The 18677-nt window shown below is 48.8% G+C and overlaps 1 protein-coding gene across 3 annotated transcripts in view; it reads left to right on the top strand.

The window, feature by feature from the left end:
- The window catches only part of abca4b (ATP-binding cassette, sub-family A (ABC1), member 4b), a 152589-nt gene extending 143341 nt beyond the window's left edge, over positions 1-9248 (top strand). For all 3 annotated transcript variants that reach the window (XM_038793873.1, XM_038793871.1, XM_038793872.1), the window contains 5 exons: positions 2808-2942; positions 4653-4756; positions 4851-4943; positions 5672-5921; positions 8356-9248. In XM_038793873.1, coding sequence (XP_038649801.1) covers positions 2808-2942; positions 4653-4756; positions 4851-4943; positions 5672-5921; positions 8356-8475 — 702 coding nt within the window. In that variant the 3' untranslated portion in view covers positions 8476-9248. The remainder of the gene's footprint in view (positions 1-2807; positions 2943-4652; positions 4757-4850; positions 4944-5671; positions 5922-8355) is intronic.
- The last annotated feature ends 9429 nt before the right edge of the window (positions 9249-18677 follow it).

Genomic DNA, 18677 nt, shown 5'->3' with positions numbered 1-18677 from the left:
GGTTGTGGGGCTGGGGGATGTTACAGAGATAGGGAGGGGTTGTTGGAGCTGGAGGAGGTTACAGAGATAGGGAGGGTTGTTGGAGCTGGGAGGAGGTTACAGAGATAGGGAGGGTTGTGGGGCTGGGGGAGGTTACAGAGATAGGGAGGGTTGTGGGGCTGGGGGAGGTTACAGAGATAGGGAGGGTTGTGGGGCTGGTGAGTGTACAGAGATAGGAGGGTTGTGGGGGCTCGGGGAGGTTACAGAGATAGGGGAGGGTTGTGGGGCTGGGGGAGGTAACAGAGATAGGGAGGGTTGTTGGAGCTGAAGGAGGTTACAGAGATAGGGAGGGGTTGTTGGAGCTGGAGGAGGTTACAGAGATAGGGAGGGTTGTTGGAGCTGGAGGAGGTTACAGAGATAGGGAGGGTTGTGGGCTGGGGGAGGTTACAGAGATAGGGAGGGTTGTGGGGCTGGGGGAGGTTAGAGAGATAGGGAGGGTTGTGGGGCTGGGGGAGGTTACAGAGATAGGGAGGGTTGTGGGGCTGGGGGAGGTTACAGAGATAGGGAGGGTTGTTGGAGCTGGAGGAGGTTACAGAGATAGGGAGGGTTGTGGGGCTGGGGTAGGTTACAGAAATAGGGAGGGTTGTGGGGCTGGGGAGGTTACAGAGATAGGGAGGGTTGTGGGGCTGGGGAGGTTACAGAGATAGGGAGGGTTGTGGGGCTGGGGGAGGTTACAGAGATAGGGAGGGTTGTTGGAGCTGGTGGAGGTTACAGAGATAGGGGGGTTGTTGGAGCTGGAGGAGGTTACAGAGATAGGGAGGGTTGTTGGAGCTGGAGGAGGTTACAGAGATAGGGAGGGTTGTGGGGCTGGGGGAGGTTACAGAGATAGGGAGGGTTGTTGGAGCTGGAGGAGGTTACAGAGATAGGGAGGGTTGTTGGAGCTGGGGGAGGTTACAGAGATAGGGAGGATTGTTGGAGCTGGAGGAGGTTACAGAGATAAGGAGAGTTATAGAGGCTCAAGGGTGTTACAGAGATAGGGAGGGCAGGTAGGGACTAGAGGTGGTTGCAGAGATCGCAAGAGTGGTAGGGATTAGAGGAGGTCACAGAGATGGGGGGCTGAGTCCTCAGAGGGATTAGAAATCTGGTCTCGCAATTTAAAGGAGGTAATACGGAGTTTGTGAAAATTATCTTCTGTTTTTTACGTGAATTGACAACATCTTGCAGTTCCAAATTAAATTTTAGTGTTTATAAGTTCAAAACCTTTAAACTTTATTGCCAATTTAATGCTTTGTTTGTGTGGAATCACTTATACTAATAGAGCACAATGTGTATTGAAGAAATGCAGCACAAATGGAATGGTTAGTACTGTTGCTTCACAGCGCCAGGGTCCCAGGTTCGATTCCCGGATTGGATCACTGTCTGCATGTTCTCCCTGGGCGGAATTCTCCGACCCCCCCCACTGGGTCGGAGAATCGCCGGTGGGCCGCGCGAATCGTGCCACGCCGCCCCGATGCCAGGACGTGATTCTCCACAGAGCAGGGAATTGGCACCACTGGGGCCGGCGTGGTCAGCGCGGCGCCGGTCGGGGTATGTGCCGACTCTCCGGCACGGGCCGGCGCGCCGATTCTCCGGCCCGAATGGGCCGAGCGGCCGTCAACAAAAAGCCGAGTCCTCCCGGCGCCGTTCTAACATCCTCTGAGCCAGTGGGACCTCGGCGTTGAAGAGTCCGGGGGCGGCCTGTGGGGGGGGGGGAGAAGGGGGGTCCGCCCCTGGTGGGGGGGGGGCCTCCGTAGTGGCCTGGTCCGCGATCGGGACCCACCGATCGGCGGGCCGGCCTCTCTGTCGTGGGGCCTCCTTTCCTCCACACCGGCTCCTGTAGCCCTGCGCAAGCGCTAGTCGGCGCCAGGCCAACTGCGCGTGCGCGCACCCCGCAGCGCTGGGTTCACGCAGGGATCAGCGTGGACTGCTCCAGCGCTGTGCTACCCCACTGTGGCTGGAGAATCGGGTCTCAGAACGGGCGCCGATGCCGGAGTAAAACACTCCTGTCAGCACTTAGCCGCCCAATGGGAGAATCCCACTTGTGTCTGCATGGGCTTTCTCCGGATCCTCCGGTTTCCTCCCACAAGTCACAAAAAACATGCTTGTTAGGTAATTTGGACATTCGGAATTCTCCCTCTGTGTACCCGAACAGGTGCCGGAATGTGGTGACTAGGGACTTTTCACAGTAACATCATTGCAGTGTTAATGTAAGCCTACTTGTGACACTAATAAGATTATTATTATTAAATATGCTGATAGTACCATACAATTCCTACAGTGCAAAAGTAGGCCATTCAGCCCATTGAATCTGCACCGACCTACCTAGGCCCACTCTTCCGATCTATCCCTGTAACCGCATATCCCTGTAACCCCACCAAACCTGGACACTGAGGGGAAATTTATCATGGCCAATCCACCTAACCTGCACAACTTTGGACTGTGGGAGGAAACCGGAGCACCCGGAAGAAACCCACGCAGACACGGGGGAAAGAAGTGCAAACCCCACACAGATAGTCACCCGAGGCTGGAATCGAACCTGGGTTCCTGGCTTCTTGGGGCAGCCATGCTAACAACTGTGCCAACGTGCCAGGCTGCTAATTGGATTTAGTTTCACCACACACACAGATATTCAGTGGGCTGGTTAGACTGAGCACTCACTGCCCAGAATGTGACCTCTCGACCGCAGAATGTTCAAGCCTCTGAGCCCATGGGTGTTCCACAGAAAAGGATCTTCTGACTGTTCCAATAGTGTGTAAAAGCTGCTGAATTTCTGTCTCTCCCGCTTGTAGGTTGCGGACTGGGGCATTGAAAAGCTGGATCTTGCTGAATATGCTAATCAGACAGCTGGCACCTACAGCGGAGGAAACAAACGCAAACTCTCCACGGCCATTGCCCTCATCGGCAGTCCTCCGGTAGTGTTGCTGGTAGGTGGTGTTGTGCTTCTGCATTCCCAGCGCAGCTGGATCTTGTATCGGGCTCAAGGAGGACACTTGGCCTGAACGCTCGGGAAGCATTATAACCGATAGCTCTGACCATGACATCCGGGTAACCCTCTTGGGAGTAGTCAGGCATGTCAAAGGCTGGAGTCACACAGCACCATCTCAGTAATAGTAGTAAATAAGGAGAAGCTGTTTCCATTGGCGGGGTGGGGGTGAGGGGTCAGTAATCAGCGGACCCAGATTTAAAGTGATGAGTAAAAGGAGCGGCCAGCTGAAGGGAATTCATTTTTCCTACACTGTTGTTATGATCCGGAATTCTGGGCCCCAGCCGCGAGTCAATGGGATTTCCCACTGAAGCCATCCCACGGCGCCGCGAAACCGACGGGCAGGGGTGCGCTGCCGGCGGGAAAATGGATCGCAACAGCCGGAGAATTCCGGTCACTGACTGAGAAGGTGATGGAAGCAGATCCAATTTTAATTTTCAAAAGAAAACTGGATATCCACTTAAAAAGGAAATTTGTCAGAAAAAAGTAAGAGGTGGACTAATTGGATCGCCATTTGAAAGAGCTAGCACCGGCACGATGGGCTGAATGGCCTGCTCCTGTGCTGTAAATTCTGTGATTGTATTGATTTCCTTTATCTACAACCTTAACAAAGGTGCTTCGGAACTTTTAAATGTTTTCAGCTGTGTAGGAGAGGGCAAAATCTTCCACATTCATTACAATCTAACCACTTCAACCTAATTGTTCTGTAATTTTGGGGAAATGAAGAATACATCGCATACCCCCTCCCTGCCGAAGTGTTACTGTAGATTATTGCTTAACTGCGTCAAGTTGTGCTCATTTGGTTATTTGATAGCTTTTCCAAATTTCTCCCTTTTCCTGCCGGAGAGATGGCCGAAGTACAAATTCATTTGTGGAGCTAAGTTCCACATTAGTTCGTGAGTGTCTGCAGTAGGTGGATATTACTGTAGCAAGCACCCCTCTACAGGATTGCATCATGCCTCTCTTTCACTATTGAAGTATCCTTAATGATCCCCTGTTTTATCAAAGAAACTATCAGCTTCAGAGCAAGGATGATTCCGCCCCGCTGAAGGAATGGGAATAATCACTATTAACAATAACTGCCTGACTGTTGTTAGCCAAGGACGGATGTGCCAAGGCTTCTAGCATTGCTTCAAGTTTCCCCTCAGACGTCCCTCTACCACTGAGTAAGACAGGAGCAACAATGTCATTTGAATACTAACATCTCCACGTTCTGCCCTGTTGAACAGGCAATGCTGTGTGGGTAATGCTTCCCTGTCACTTCATTGTTTCTGGGGCGGTATTCTGGGATTCCCTACCCCCCCCACCACCCCCCCATCCCGTCCCATTCTGGGTGCATCGTCACCACGGGGATGGCAACGACCCAAGGAGAAGCCTCACCACCAACCCCATCTCAGTGCAAATAGCGATGGACAACAAGTTTGGCCAGGCCATCATCCACCATAACCAGAGGGGAAAAAAAGCCTTCCTCAATGACAAATATGTGTTAGTGTTATAATAGCAGCCTGGAAAAATAGGGAGCATTTTATCAACATGACAACAAGCCAGATGTTTGCGTATCCCGTATTAATTAGATCATCGTTGGACGATGAGTCATTAGCCTTCAACATGATTAATATTCATGTTTTAAGATGTTACTATGTTCTGTTAGGATGAACCAACTACAGGCATGGATCCAAAGTCTCGCCGGTTCCTCTGGAATTGTCTACTCAGTGTTATCCGAGAAGGAAGAGCTGTTGTTCTGACCTCACACAGGTGATTGCACATTTTCAGTCATCTCGCGTCAAACTTAAATAATTTCCTTGCACTAAACATCCAGAAGTGACCCTTTATTTCTGTTCACTTACAGCATGGAGGAATGTGAAGCTCTCTGTACAAGACTGGCCATCATGGTGAATGGGCAGTTCAAGTGTCTGGGTACCATACAGCACCTGAAATACAAGTAGGTCCAAATCCTTTGCCCGCTTTCGCAGATCCCTGGGTGGGTTACAACAGGTCGTTGGCACAATCTTGGACACAAACCCCCCCTGATTTTCTATCCATCCATTTCAGAAGGAGGGGATTCAGGTGCAGTTTGCGCCAAAGTTTGAAATGGATACTTACAAAGATTTCAACCCAAGCCCTGGAAAGGAAAATCCAGCCCTGTGGTCTTTATTTTTGACAGTTCGGAAGCAATCTGTGCTACTCCAGCACTTGTAATTATTTGTTGAGGAGGGTGAATGATGTGACAGCAATGCTGTTATAATCTGATGCACTCTTGATCTATTTGGCAAGATCACCAGATAAATATGATTAAGGAAGATCAGAGAGCACGGCGCCGAGGACCTGGGTTCGATCCCGGCCCTGGGTCATTCTCCCCATGTCTGCGTGGGTCTCACCCACACAACCCGAAGATGTGCAGGTTAGGTGGATAGGCCATGCTAAATTGCACCCTTAATTGGAAAATAAATAATTGGCTAAATTTAATTTTAAAAAATGATTAAGCAATATCGTTCAGTCCATCCCAACTCATCAGTCTTAATATGGAGCTGAGAAGACCAGCAGCTTGCTTGTAATGAATTATTAGACCATGTCCTTTCCTTAGTGAGTTGTGCGTCACTCATTGATCAAATGAATATCACACAGTGGGAAGGTGTTTTATAAACGGCTGGCTCATCCTTCATTCGTCAGGTTTGGCGACGGCTATGTGGTGACTTTGAAGATTCAAGCAAGTCAGCCTGGAGCTTCGCCCGACCTGAATCCAGCTGAAGCGTTCTTCAAAAGCAACTTCCCCGACAGCTTACAAATAGAGAAACATCACAACATGATCCAGTACCAGCTGTCTTCGTCATCACTATCCAAAATCTTCCAGTTGTTGATCTCGAACAAAGAGCAGCTGAAGATAGAAGAGTACTCGGTTGCACAAACAACTTTAGACCAGGTAACGGAAACAGGATGTCAAATATTCCCTTTGCCTCCATCGAAACTCAATTGGCAGAATTTTCTATTTTTTTTCAAAGTGTCAATTTTTGGTGGGGGGAAAGCACAGTCTAACCATGGAAACAGAAACCACCCTCTCCCCACAATGGAATCCTCCCCCCCCCCCCCCCCCCCCAACAGACATGGAACACCTGGCACCTCCCCCATAGACCCCCCTCCCCAGGCATTGCCCCCTGCTACCCAGAGAGTTCCAGGAGGCACTGCCAAAGTACTGACAAAGCATTACCCTCCCCCCACGTCCCCGTGGGTTATTAGTACCTGTGCACCCTGGCCAGGTTCTGGTCACCAATTTACCATTCTTAAAAACCTGCTGTAAACCCTGCCGACATGATGTGACGCTAGGTGTGAGTTTCCTGTGTGGGGGGGATGTTACAGCAGGGAGGCCCACTAATCGTTTTTAAATGTTCTCAAACAGGATTCCTGTCATTACATGGTGGGAACCCCATTCCGTTACTGGCGGAAGGTGGGAACAGTCGAACAGGGAAATCGCGTCAGTGTAAAAGTCATTCCCCCTCGATTCTCTATCCACTCCACCATTCCCACCCATTGAAAACATGGGCAAGAAATCCTCCCCAATGTGTTTTCATCTTCTAAGCATTCTCTCTTGATGACTTTCCAGAGGAGCCTCCCTCCTTCCCAGGAGATCCAATGAGCAGCTCCCACTTCACTGCCAACATCCAAGAATGCCTTGTCAGAACTAGGAAATACCAGCTAAGCTGAAGGTGTCGCTTATCTTCACTGTATCAAACACTGCTTCCTGCTTCGGGACATCAGCACACTGCTGCCTGTCCCTTTGACTATCTGACTGGGACAGGAGGGATTCTCCATGGGTACATTGTGCTTCCCTTTCACACAAGGAGCCAATAAAAAGTTTTCTACCAGCAACCCATGTCCACATAGCAAAATCCAACCCCTGTATCCCAATAACTGAATTGCTGTTCCATGTTGTCTCGGGCCTGTGATACTCTCAGCCCTTTCAGTCTGAAGCTTCTTACATTATAATCGAGGTGTTGGCAGAGGAAGGTGTGTGTCTGTAGCCAACGGCAGCCCTTTAGTATAAAGGCATTTTTAATTGAACTTTTTCATTTTACATTTTGGTTATCCATGAGGAATTAAAGCCCATTGCATTGACAGTCTTAATATAAAATAGCAACTTGTGCAACTTGTTCTATAAATCAGCAGTTTTCTATTTCACTGAGTAGAGAATGAATCAATGCCCAAATTATAGGTGTGAATCAGTCAAATATTTTGAATATTGCTTGACTACGCAGAGTCCCCTTTCTGACTGATCAATATTTATCCTTCAATCAACATCAGAAAAAGCAGATTATCTGCTCCCTATCACATGACTGTTTGTGGGAGCTTGCAGTGCACAATATTGGTGGCTACGTTTCCTGCATTACATAGAAACAGATATAGAAACATACATCGAAAATAGAAGCAGGAGGAGGCCATTCGGCCCCTCGAGCCTGCTCCGCCATTCATTATGATCATGGCTGATCATCAAGTTCGATACCGAGCTAAGTTTCCAATCCCATTCCTCCCCATCAGGATGAGAATCGTACCCCTGCCTGTGTTTCAGCTTATCAAAGACTGAAACCCTTATCCAGTGCAGGCAGAAACTTCAGTTCATCCAAACTATATTGCCCACATCCTATCCTGCACCATGTCCTGTTCTTCCCTCACCCAGTCTTTGCTGATCAACATTGTGCCCCAGCGCACCAAAGGCTCAAATTTAAAATTTGCATGTATCCATTTGTCTATCCCTGTAACCTCCTCCAACCTAGCAATTACTCCTGACCTCTTTGTTACTCTGCGTCCTTTTCTCTCTTCTCCCTGCCATTGTTCGCCAACTCCCTCTATTTGGTCAATAAACCCCTCCATCCTTCCACTTCCCTGCCTTCCTTTTAGGACCACTGGTCTTCAGACACATCCTTGACCAAGCTTGGAGTCCCGCTCTTAATCTCTCACTCTTTGACTTGAGGTCCATGTTTCCTCATGTTCCTGTGATGCATCTTGGGACACTTTTCTGCATCTAAGATGCTCTGTATAAATAAGAGATGTTTCTTTCATTAAAGGCTGGCCGTTTGAGTCGTACATTTAGCTGGAGATGCAAAATGGGGCTGTTTAGCACAGGGCTAATTCGCTGGCTTTGAAAGCAGACCAAGCAGGCCAGCAGCACGGTTCGATTCCCGTACCAGCCTCCCCGAACAGGCGCCGGAATGTGGCGACTATGGGCTTTTCACAGTAACTTCATTTGAAGCTTACTCGTGACAATAAACGATTTTCATTTTCATTTTTCAAATTCTAATCCAACGTTGGCTTAGTGCTGTAGCCGAGTTCCCAGACCTAATGCTCAATTTACCTTTGCGCAGGTATTTGTCAACTTTGCCAAACAGCAAACAGCTGAGGATGAAAATATCGCTCTTCACCCACGAGCAGCCGGGGGCAGGAGGGAGGTGAAAGTAACACCAGCTCCAGTAGAACCCACTTAGCCAAGTACTACGTACCAACACTTCCACTGCGGAGTTAAATAAGGAGAAGAGATCTCGAGGAAGTGCCAACAAACCAGCAATAAACAGATTGCACCACGTGGACTAAATCACAATCTCTCCTCGGGGTGATGACAGTAAAGCAAACCCCACATGTGACAACTCTACAGTATCAACGTGACTACGATTCCCAGGATCAGCAAACGGTAACATCGGGTTTCGTGACATGCAGATTAGTGGGCAGTCCATCTCAAAGATCAAGTTTGAAGAACTCTAATGGCAAGTCTACTGTCGCGGAGCACAATAGCTATAAATGGTTCATGGCTATGATCATCTCACAGTTGTAACATAGATGTCTGCAGGGGAATTCATTTTAATGTTGTGCGTTCCCCATAACCTGCAACATGCAAATATATACTTACATAGAAATTAAACATTTATGTATAAATTCCTGTACATTCATTGTCATATAACACCTTCAAAAGTGGTTTTCTGTACATATTTAATATGAAATAGGGTTGGAGACCTGTAATGACTGTGCAGCATCTTCTAGACCCAAATAGATAAAGGAAAGGGAAGATTTCCTCCCTGGCTGCATTTTTGTAAAGAATAATGGATCAAATCTTCTCTCACAGTTCCACTTGGATAGGCTTTATCAGGAAGTAGTTCTGTAAAGCGTGTTGCCACAATGCCTGATTCTGCCACTGAAGCAAAAGCAGTGCTTGGTATGTAGTCTATGCTCTGAATCCTGCATTTTAATAAAATTCTGACAGACAGTGGGCTGGGATATATCAGCACCGACATGTGAATGTCCCTAGAGCCTCATCACCTATTAAAGGTGTTTTTAAAAAAATACATTTTTGACGGTACTTAGAATGGGTCAAAAACATCATGGATTTAATTCTAAATCCAGCCACAGTTCTCTGTAGTGACCTCACACTGTCATCCACACTAAGCTCCTACCTTTCAACCCCTCCCAAACCATCTTTTCTCTCACACACAGAAACACAAACACACACACAAACATGTTTTTATATTTTAAAAAAAACAATCAACTCAGTACGACATTTTTCACTTTGAAAGATTCTTGTGTGAAGAGTTGGGTTGGCAATGCTGTTTACAGCGCCAGGTTCGATTCCCAGCTTGGGTCACTGTCTGTGCGGAGTCTGCACGTTCTCCCCCGTGTGTGTGTGTGGGTTTCCTCCGGGCGCTCCGGTTTCCTCCCACAGTCCAAAGATGTGCTGGTTAGGTGGATTGGCCATGCTAAATTGCCCTTAGTGTTCAAAATTGCCCTTAGTGTTGGGTGGGGTTACTGGGTTATGGGGGTAGGGTGGAGGTGTGGGCTTGGGTAGGGTGCTCTTTCCAATGGGTCCTGAAAGTCCTGAAAGACGTGCTGTTAGGTGAATTGGACATTCTGAATTCTCCCTCTGTGTACCTGAACAGGCGCCGGAATGTGGTGACTAGGGGCTTTTCACAGTAACCTCATTGCAGTGTTAATGTCAACCTACTTGTGACACTAATAAAGATTATTATTATTATTATGAGCTGACAACTCTGGAGAAATGTTGTATACAGAGACTGCATGCTCGACCATTGAATTGATAAATGTTAATAAGCCTTTGGCATACGAAATGAGAACAGATGTCATGCACATGAATAATAATAAATTGTCAGAGTTGTTATGAGCATGTCTGAAATTGCAGTTGGAGCGTTTATAATGTTGTTCCTCATGATCTCTTAGTCAGGAAACGCTGACGTGATCAGGAATTTCCATTTCGATCAGCAATATTGGCAAGTTTATTCTAATAAATAACAAGACAGCCCAGCTTGACCTTCAACAAGTTTAATCTCTGCTTAAGTCCATCCCTGATCCATTCAGCACAAAAACCCATCATAAAATACTGAATACGCTGCATACTCTTCAGTTTTATATTAACTAATCCTATAGGTTACATATTGATGATGTGGCTGAACTGCTACTCGGAGTGGGAGGAATGCCATTAACAGTACTAGCAATGAAAAGCCTGGGGAAATAGCAGCCCTACTGATCCGTTCATTAGTCCCTGTGTCAAAGTGGGTGCAGTTATCTCAGCAAGTCGCTTATCTCAGCATATAATGAATTGGCTTTTCACAATCTCTTTATACTGTTAGTGTAAGCAGCAAAGACACTGGGGGCTAGTTCCAACATTTCTGAATGGTCACCTACCAAACACCGCAAGGTCCACACTCCCGAGGATATTCTTTCAGATTAATGGAGTCTGAATCTGAACTATATACACCCCATACTCAGCACTATACACACCCCAGTCTGCGCTCTATACACCCCATACTCAGCACTATACACACCCCAGTCTGCGCTCTATACACCCCATACTCAGCACTACACACACCCCAGTCTGCACTGTATACACCCCATATTCAGCACTATATACACCGACACTCGGCCCTATACACACCCCAGTCTGCACTGTATACACCCCGCACTGGGCACTATACATACCCCAGTCTGCACTGTATACACCCCACACTTGGCACTATATACACCTCAGTCTGCACTGTATACACTCCAAAGTCTGCACAATAGACACCACACTCGGCACTGTATATACCCCAGTTTACACTGTATATACCATACAGTCTGCATGATATACTATACACCCCACAGTCTACACAATATACACCCCACAGTCTACACTGTATGCAGCCCACAATCTGCACTACATACACCCCACAGTCTGCCATGTAAACACCCCATAGTCTGCAATATAAACACCCCACAGTCTGCAATATAAACACCCCACAGTCTGCAATATAAACACCCCATAGTCTGCACTGTATACACCCCAGTCTGCACTGTATACACCCCAGTCTGCACTGTATACACCCCAGTCTGAAATGTATACACTCCATAGTCTGCATAATAGACACCATACTCAGCACTGTATATACCCGTACAGTCTGCATGATATACTATACACCCCACAGTCTGCACAATATACACCCCACAGCCTGCACAATATACACCCCACAATCTCACAATATACACCCCACAGCCTGCACAATATACACCCCACAGTCTGCAATATAAACACCCCACAGTCTGCACTATAAACACCCCACAGTCTGCAATATAAACACCCCACAGTCTGCACTATAAACGCCCCACAGTCTGCACTATAAACGCCCCACAGTCTGCACTATAAACGCCCCACAGTCTGCACTATAAACGCCCCACAGTCTTCACAATAAACACCCCACAGTCTGCACTATAAACACCCCACAGTCTGCACTATAAACACCCCACAGTCTGCACTATAAACACCCCACAGTCTGCACTATAAACACCCCACAGTCTGCACAATAAACACCCCACAGTCTGCAATATAAACACCCCACAGTCTGCACAATAAACACCCCACAGTCTGCAATATAAACACCTCACAGTCTGCACTATAAACACCCCACAGTCTGCAATATAAACACCCCACAGTCTGCAATATAAACACCCCACAGTCTGCACTATAAACACCCAAGGTAACAATATAAACAGGTAACAATTTTTGGCTGATGTGGAGGGGTGAATATTCATTTCCATCAAACCCCTGTGACAATATCGCTCCCAAACCAGTGTCAGTTTGTAGCCGCACCTGCCTGTTGAAATCAGGAGAGTGAAGGGTGGGGTGGGCACACAGTGCATCCTGAAGGCCTGAGACATCTCCCTCAGCTGTCTCTGACCCCTGAACCCGGTCCGCCAATCTGAATCTGGTCAAATCCTGCAAAGAGGGGCCATGTATGTAAAGTTGGGGATGAATCGTCAGTAATAACTGACCAAAGAAATTCCCGGTCCTGTCTTTTTGTTGGGGTGGGCTCCCTTATAACTTTCACCTTTTTCTCCTGTGGGATAATGAATCCCCTCCCCATGTATATCCTGGGCTGGATTCCCCACTTCCCGTCGTCAATGGTGGAGTTCCCGATACAGCGGAGAATCCAGCGTTGATGTTCTGGTCCCCCAATGGTGTCAGGATCGTGCCCCGTGCCAGTGGGAGGATGGAAACGGGTCATGAAGAACCATTTGCATCCTATTAACGGGTCAGGCACCATATTCTCCAGGCCGCGTGATTCTCCGGTCTTCTGGGCTGGGAATCACGTGGGTGAACATAGACATAGAACATAGAACAGTACAGCACAGAACAGGCCCTTCGGCCCTTGATGTTGTGCCGAGCCATGATCACCCTACTCAAACCCACGTATCCACCCTATATCCGTAACCCAATAACCCCCCCCCCCCTTAGCCTTACTTTTTAGGACACTACGGGCAATTTAGCATGGCCAATCCACCTAACCCGCACATCTTTGGACTGTGGGAGGAAACCGGAGCACCCGGAGGAAACCCACGCACACACGGGGAGGACGTGCAGACTCCACACAGACAGTGACCCAGCCGGGAATCGAACCTGGGACCCTGGAGCTGTGAAGCATTTATGCTAACCACCATGCTACCTATAGTGAGAATTAGTGTCGGTCCTGACAAGTGTATTTTTGATGCAGTGGACATCACGGTGGGCCACGGGGGTAACTCTTTCAGGGATTTTCCCCCAATGTGCATCAGAGGGCCACCCTCCCCCCCCCACAAAATGCAAGACCTGCCCACCCCATCAGAGCTCCCCCACCACCCCCCCATCAGAGACCCCCCAATTAGAGATACCCACACCAGAGACTCTTTAATTAGAGACATCCCTACAAGAAAATCCCTAATTATAGAGACTCCCACCAGAGACCCCCTAATTATAGAGACTCCCACCAGAGACCCCACGTAAGAGAGATGCCTGCCTGGAAATTAGAGAGCAGTCCAGGCAAAGGCAGTGGAAAAAAAAAACACTGCTTGGACACTCACCTGGGCAATACACCTGCCGGCTCAGGCAGAGGAAACAGCACCTGTCAATTCCTGGGAGGCAAAGTTGTGAAAGTAACCACAAAGTTTATAAGAATCTAGCTATGATTGACAGCTCCTGGACCACATCAAAGACAGTTAAGTGCTTCCTGCAGAGAAACTTTAAAGCTACTCAAGCAAAGGGAGATGAATGAAACAATGCAGACAGCTGGGTGTGTGTGGAAGTTGTCAATCGCAGCCTAGTGAAGCAATTTCACAGAAATGAATGAAAGATTTGTAGATCAAAGTTCTGAGGGGGTTTAAAACCAGCTGACTGTTTTTTTCTTTTTTTTCTCCACCCTGTCCTCTCCTGCGTTATCCTGCTCTGTCTGGTATGGGCATTGTCGAGCAAGATGCCCCATTTTTCAGCAGACATAACATCGATGGGCTTCTAGTTCTGGGACTCTAGCCTTTCGGAGTGTCTCAGTCCTCGTTCTGGGTTTTGGGGGTTTAAATTCGAGTGCATTCTGGGGTCATTTCCTCCAATTTCCCTAACTTCATTAGCACTTCAGTAACCAGATGTCGCTCGACCAGGTCCACTGCTTGGTCCACCATCGGGGATTCCCTGGCTCATTGTCCGTTTGATGTCTCTGGGAAGATTCCTCAGGAAGTATTCTCGCTCCGCCCCCTCCATCACCTGGGCTGAGGTCAAGGTCTCAGGCTGGGACCATTTGTGAGCCAAATGAATCAAATTGAACATCCGGGAGTGAGGATCTTGGTCAGAATGGTGGGCCCAAGTGTGGAACTGTCGAGCCCTCGCAGTCATGGTGGCCCCCAGCCATGTCAGGATTTCTGCTTTAAGCCAGTTGTAATCTTCACTGGCAGCTTCCTCTGAATCATCGCCGGCCTTCTGTACTTCCCCAGTCAGGTGAGCAGCAGTGAACCCAGCCCATTATTTTTAAGGCGTGGTTTTGGGGTTAGCAGTTCTCTCAGAGATCCTCAAGCCTGCCTCCATGTCATCCGTGCCTGTCATTTTCTGTAACTCAACATCCCTACACATTCCAGGCGCAGGGATTGGAGGGCATGGAGGGGATTGAAGAGCTGCTGTTAACCCTGGGCGGAATTCTCCGACCCCCAGGGGGGGGACCCCCGCGACAATTCTCCGGCTCGCAATGGGCCGAAGTCCCGCCGCTGACAGGCTTCTCCCGCCGGCGTGGTTTAAACCACCTCTCTTACCGGCGGAATTGGCGGCACAGGCGGGCTCCATGGTCCTGGGGGGGGGGGGGGGGGGGGGGGGGGGGCGGGGGGGGGCGGGGGGTGCGGGGAAATTGACCCCGGGGGGTGTCCCCACGGTGGCCTGGCCCGCGATCGAGGCCCACCAATCGACGGGCGGGCCTGTGCCCTGAGGGCACTCTTTTTCTTCCGCCCCCCGCCATGGTCTTCACCATGGCGGAGGCGGAAGAGACCCCCTCCCCTGCGCATACGCCGGTATGACGTCAGCAGCCACTGACGCACTGGCGCATGCGCGGACTTACGCCGGCCGGCGAAGTCCTTTCGGCCCCAGCTGGCGTGGCGCCAAAGGCCATTGACTCCAGCCGGCAGAGTGGGAACCACTCCGGCGTGGGCCTAGCCCCTCAATGTGAGGGCTTGGCCCCTAAAGGTGCGGAGAATTCCGCACCTTTGGGGCGGCCCGACGCCAGAGTGGTTCACGCCAGTCCGACACACCGACACCCCCCGCCCCGCCGGGTAGGGGAGAATCCCGGCCCCTGTCTTTGCTCTTCCAGCGGTAACTGGTTGGTGGTGACTTGTGGCTGAGTTGCTTCTTGTTGCACCGGGATTGCCTTCTGTTGAGTCAGTGTTGCCTGGGCGAGCTGCTGGGGATAAGAGCATCCACGTCTCTTTGCTCTCTGTTACCAACCCATAACATCTGCCCACATTCTCCACCAACTGTGACGTTGCAAGGCGTCGGGCAAGGATATAGGTGGGGGTTGAAGGACACACAATAAGCAACCAGAAGACCAAGTCAAATCGATAAACAATTTATTAACACACAGGAAGGCAGGTAGCCCGCATCATGGTCATAAAAAAGGAAAAAAGGGCTCAAGTTACCAAGGCAGGTTCTCATCCAGTCCATAGTTAGCTTCCAAAGCGGGTTTGTTATCTGATACTAGTCCACAAAGCACAGGAATCCAACACCCTCCTCACTCCAAGACTTCCGCCCTAACTATTGCTCGGTGATCTACTTCTATTGTCTAAGAGTTTGCAGCTGAACTTCATCTCCAAGATTAATGTGGACTCACTTCAGGGTTACAGTCGATGCCGCCGACAGAACAGAGATATGCTCAGATAGAGAAAGAATGTTTCGGTTTTCTGACCGGCATTGAAAATTCCATGAGTATGTCTACAGATTACCAACGTTCACAGCAGAAACTGATCATCATCCATTAGTACATATCATAAAAATGGATCAAAATGATATGTCACCACGTTTACAGAGGATCAGAATTAAAATGCGTCATTATGATTTTCAACTGGTATACACACCTGGAAAGGATCTTATAGCAGCAGATGCACTCTCCAGAGCAACTGAAGAAGATACTTGATGGAAACTTCAATTCACCAGACACGTGTTTCCGATGTGAATCTAGGCTTTAATCGACTTACTTCAGAGCCAGCCTGTTACCCGTTGATGAACTCGTAGTGAACTCAGGCTGACTCTGGACAAGGGTATTTATACAGCTGCACTAGGGGGAGGAGTCGTGGGCGGAGCCAAGGGTGGAGCCCAGTACAAGTTCCTGAGTGCTCCCAGCGCTACTCCCCCTAGTGGTAGGATAGCACTACTGCGCTTACAAAGACAGTGTGAATTAACATATATACATCTATATATTACATTCACCACAATACTCAGATGAATGATATCACACAGGTGACAGAAGCTCAAGCAAGTCTATTAATGGCATTGTTATAAATGCCACAGAGATCAAAGATTTTCCAACATTAAATTATTGAGAGTAAGTGATACAGGAGGAGTGAGCGAGACCTCATTGTGAGTGAGACACAGCCTGAGTGGTTTAGCACACTGGGCTAAATCGCTGGCTTTGAAAGCAGACTAAGGCAGGCCAGCAGCGCGGTTCAATTCCCGTACCAGCCTCCCCGAACAGGCGCCGGAATGTGGCGACTAGGGGCTTTTCACAGTAACTTCATTTGAAGCCTACTTGTGACAATAAACGGTTTTCATTTCATTTGGGAATTTGGATCAAAGTGGGAATTCAGCTGGTAAATATCTTTCATCATTAACTAGCCTAGTTAAACAGGAAACTGACTGAGTGGCAGTTAACTGTCAATCACGTGCAAGCCCTCTGCCTGGAGAGAAAGCTCTGGGGTTTAATAAACCCCTGCGCACACAGCCACACAATGGAGCCACACCCTTCCTACGGAGCCTAGTACCCCCTAGGCCAGGGGTGGGCAAACTACGGCCCGCGGGCCGCATGCGGCCCGCCAAAGGTATTTCTGCGGCCCACCAAGTCATTTAAAAAAAAAAAAAAAAATTTTTTTAAGGTTAATGGGGGGGGGGGGGGGGGGGGGGGGGGCTGTTGGGTTGCTTACTGGTATAGGGTGGATACGTTGACTTGAGTAGGGTGATCATTGCTCGGCACAACGTCGAGGGCCGAAGGGCCTGTTCTGTGCTGTACTGTTCTATGTTCTATATGAGGCGCCCAGAATCATAACCGGGTGAAGTAATTATTTTACTTAATATACTATGCGGCCCTTTGTGAATTGTGAATTTCTGAATGTGGCCCTTGCACGGAAAAGTTTGCCCACCCCTGCCCTAGGCCCATCACAGAACCCCCCCACTTACCTGCCATCTGAGGGTTTTGTGATGGACAAAAGACATTGGACCCTGAGCGGCCTCCTTAATTTCTGTTTAATAAAACAGCTTTCCAACGGCCGCCTGCTCTCCAGCTATCAAGTCAGCAGAACCTGTTGTCACGCCCCGAAAATATGACGCTCACAATGTTTGGTGTCGCAAATTTGAAATCATTCACCATTGGCGCCCTCTCAGGTCAACAGTAAACCACAGTCTGTCGCTTACCACCAGCTGAGACTTTAAACCAAGGCAGCGTCTGCTATCCCACGCTGATGTAAAGGATCCTATGGCTCTGTTACAAAGAAGAGTGGAGGAGTTCACCCTCCTGCACAGTATGTATCCCTCAACCAAGAATAAACAGCCTGTCTGACCATTACCAAATTGCTATTAGTAAGAAATCACTGTGTGCAAACTGACTGCTCTATTTACAACAGTGTTCACGCTATAAAAGTAGTTTATTGGCTGCAAAACGCTTTCTGGATATCCTGAGAATGTGAACGGTTCTATATAAATGCACGTCTTTCTTTATGCGCAGTGATACATTAGTGTACATACCAGGCCATAACAGCAGCAACTCACCAAGGCTCCTTCAACAGCATCTTCCACCTGATAGGACGAGGGCAGCAGATGCATTGGGAACACCACCACCTGCCACGCTCCTCTCCAAGCCACACATCAGTCTGGTGTGGAACTATGTTGCCGTCCCTTCACTATCGTTGGGTCAAAGCACTGGATCTCCAGCACTGTGGGTGTACCTTTTATTTAAATGTATTTGTTTATTGGATGTAACCAGCTGGCCCAGCATTTATTGCCCATCCCTAATTGCCCTTGAAGGGCAGTTATGAGTCAACCATATTCCTGTGGGCCTGGAGTCACATGTAGGCCACACCGGGTAAAGATGGCAGATTTCCTTCCCTAGAGGACATTAGTGAACCAGATAGGTTTTTACAACAATCGATAACGGTCATCATTAGATGTGCGGGGGAGGTTTTTTTTACACAGAGGGTGGTGGTGGCCTGGAATGCGCTGCCAAGTGAGGTGGTTGAGGCAGATACGTTAGTGACTTATCTGGATAGGTACATGAACAGACGGGGTATAGAAGGATACAGGCGGTTGGTCTGGATAGGACATGTGGTCGGCGCAGGCTTGGAGGGCTGAAGGGCCTGTTCCTGTGCTGTATTGTTCTTTGTTCGAGTTTTTACTCCAGATTTTCATTGAATTCAGATTTCGTCATCTGCCACGGCGGGATTCGAACTCGGGTCCCCAAAGCGTTACGTTGGGTCTCTGGATTACTAGTCCAGTGACAATACCACTACACCACCGCCTCCCCGGAGCTACACCACACGGACTGCAGCGGCTCAAGGAAGCAGCTCACCACCATATTCTCAAGGGGCAATTAGCCATGGGCAGGAAAAATGAGAGCCCACATCCCACAAAAATAATTTAAAAGAAGACAGCACCAGAACC

This window comes from Scyliorhinus canicula, chromosome 4 (genome assembly GCF_902713615.1).
Source record: "Scyliorhinus canicula chromosome 4, sScyCan1.1, whole genome shotgun sequence".
Lineage (NCBI taxonomy): Eukaryota > Metazoa > Chordata > Chondrichthyes > Carcharhiniformes > Scyliorhinidae > Scyliorhinus > Scyliorhinus canicula.
Note: the sequence above shows the minus strand (reverse complement) of the source record. Positions and strands in the feature narration are given on the sequence as shown.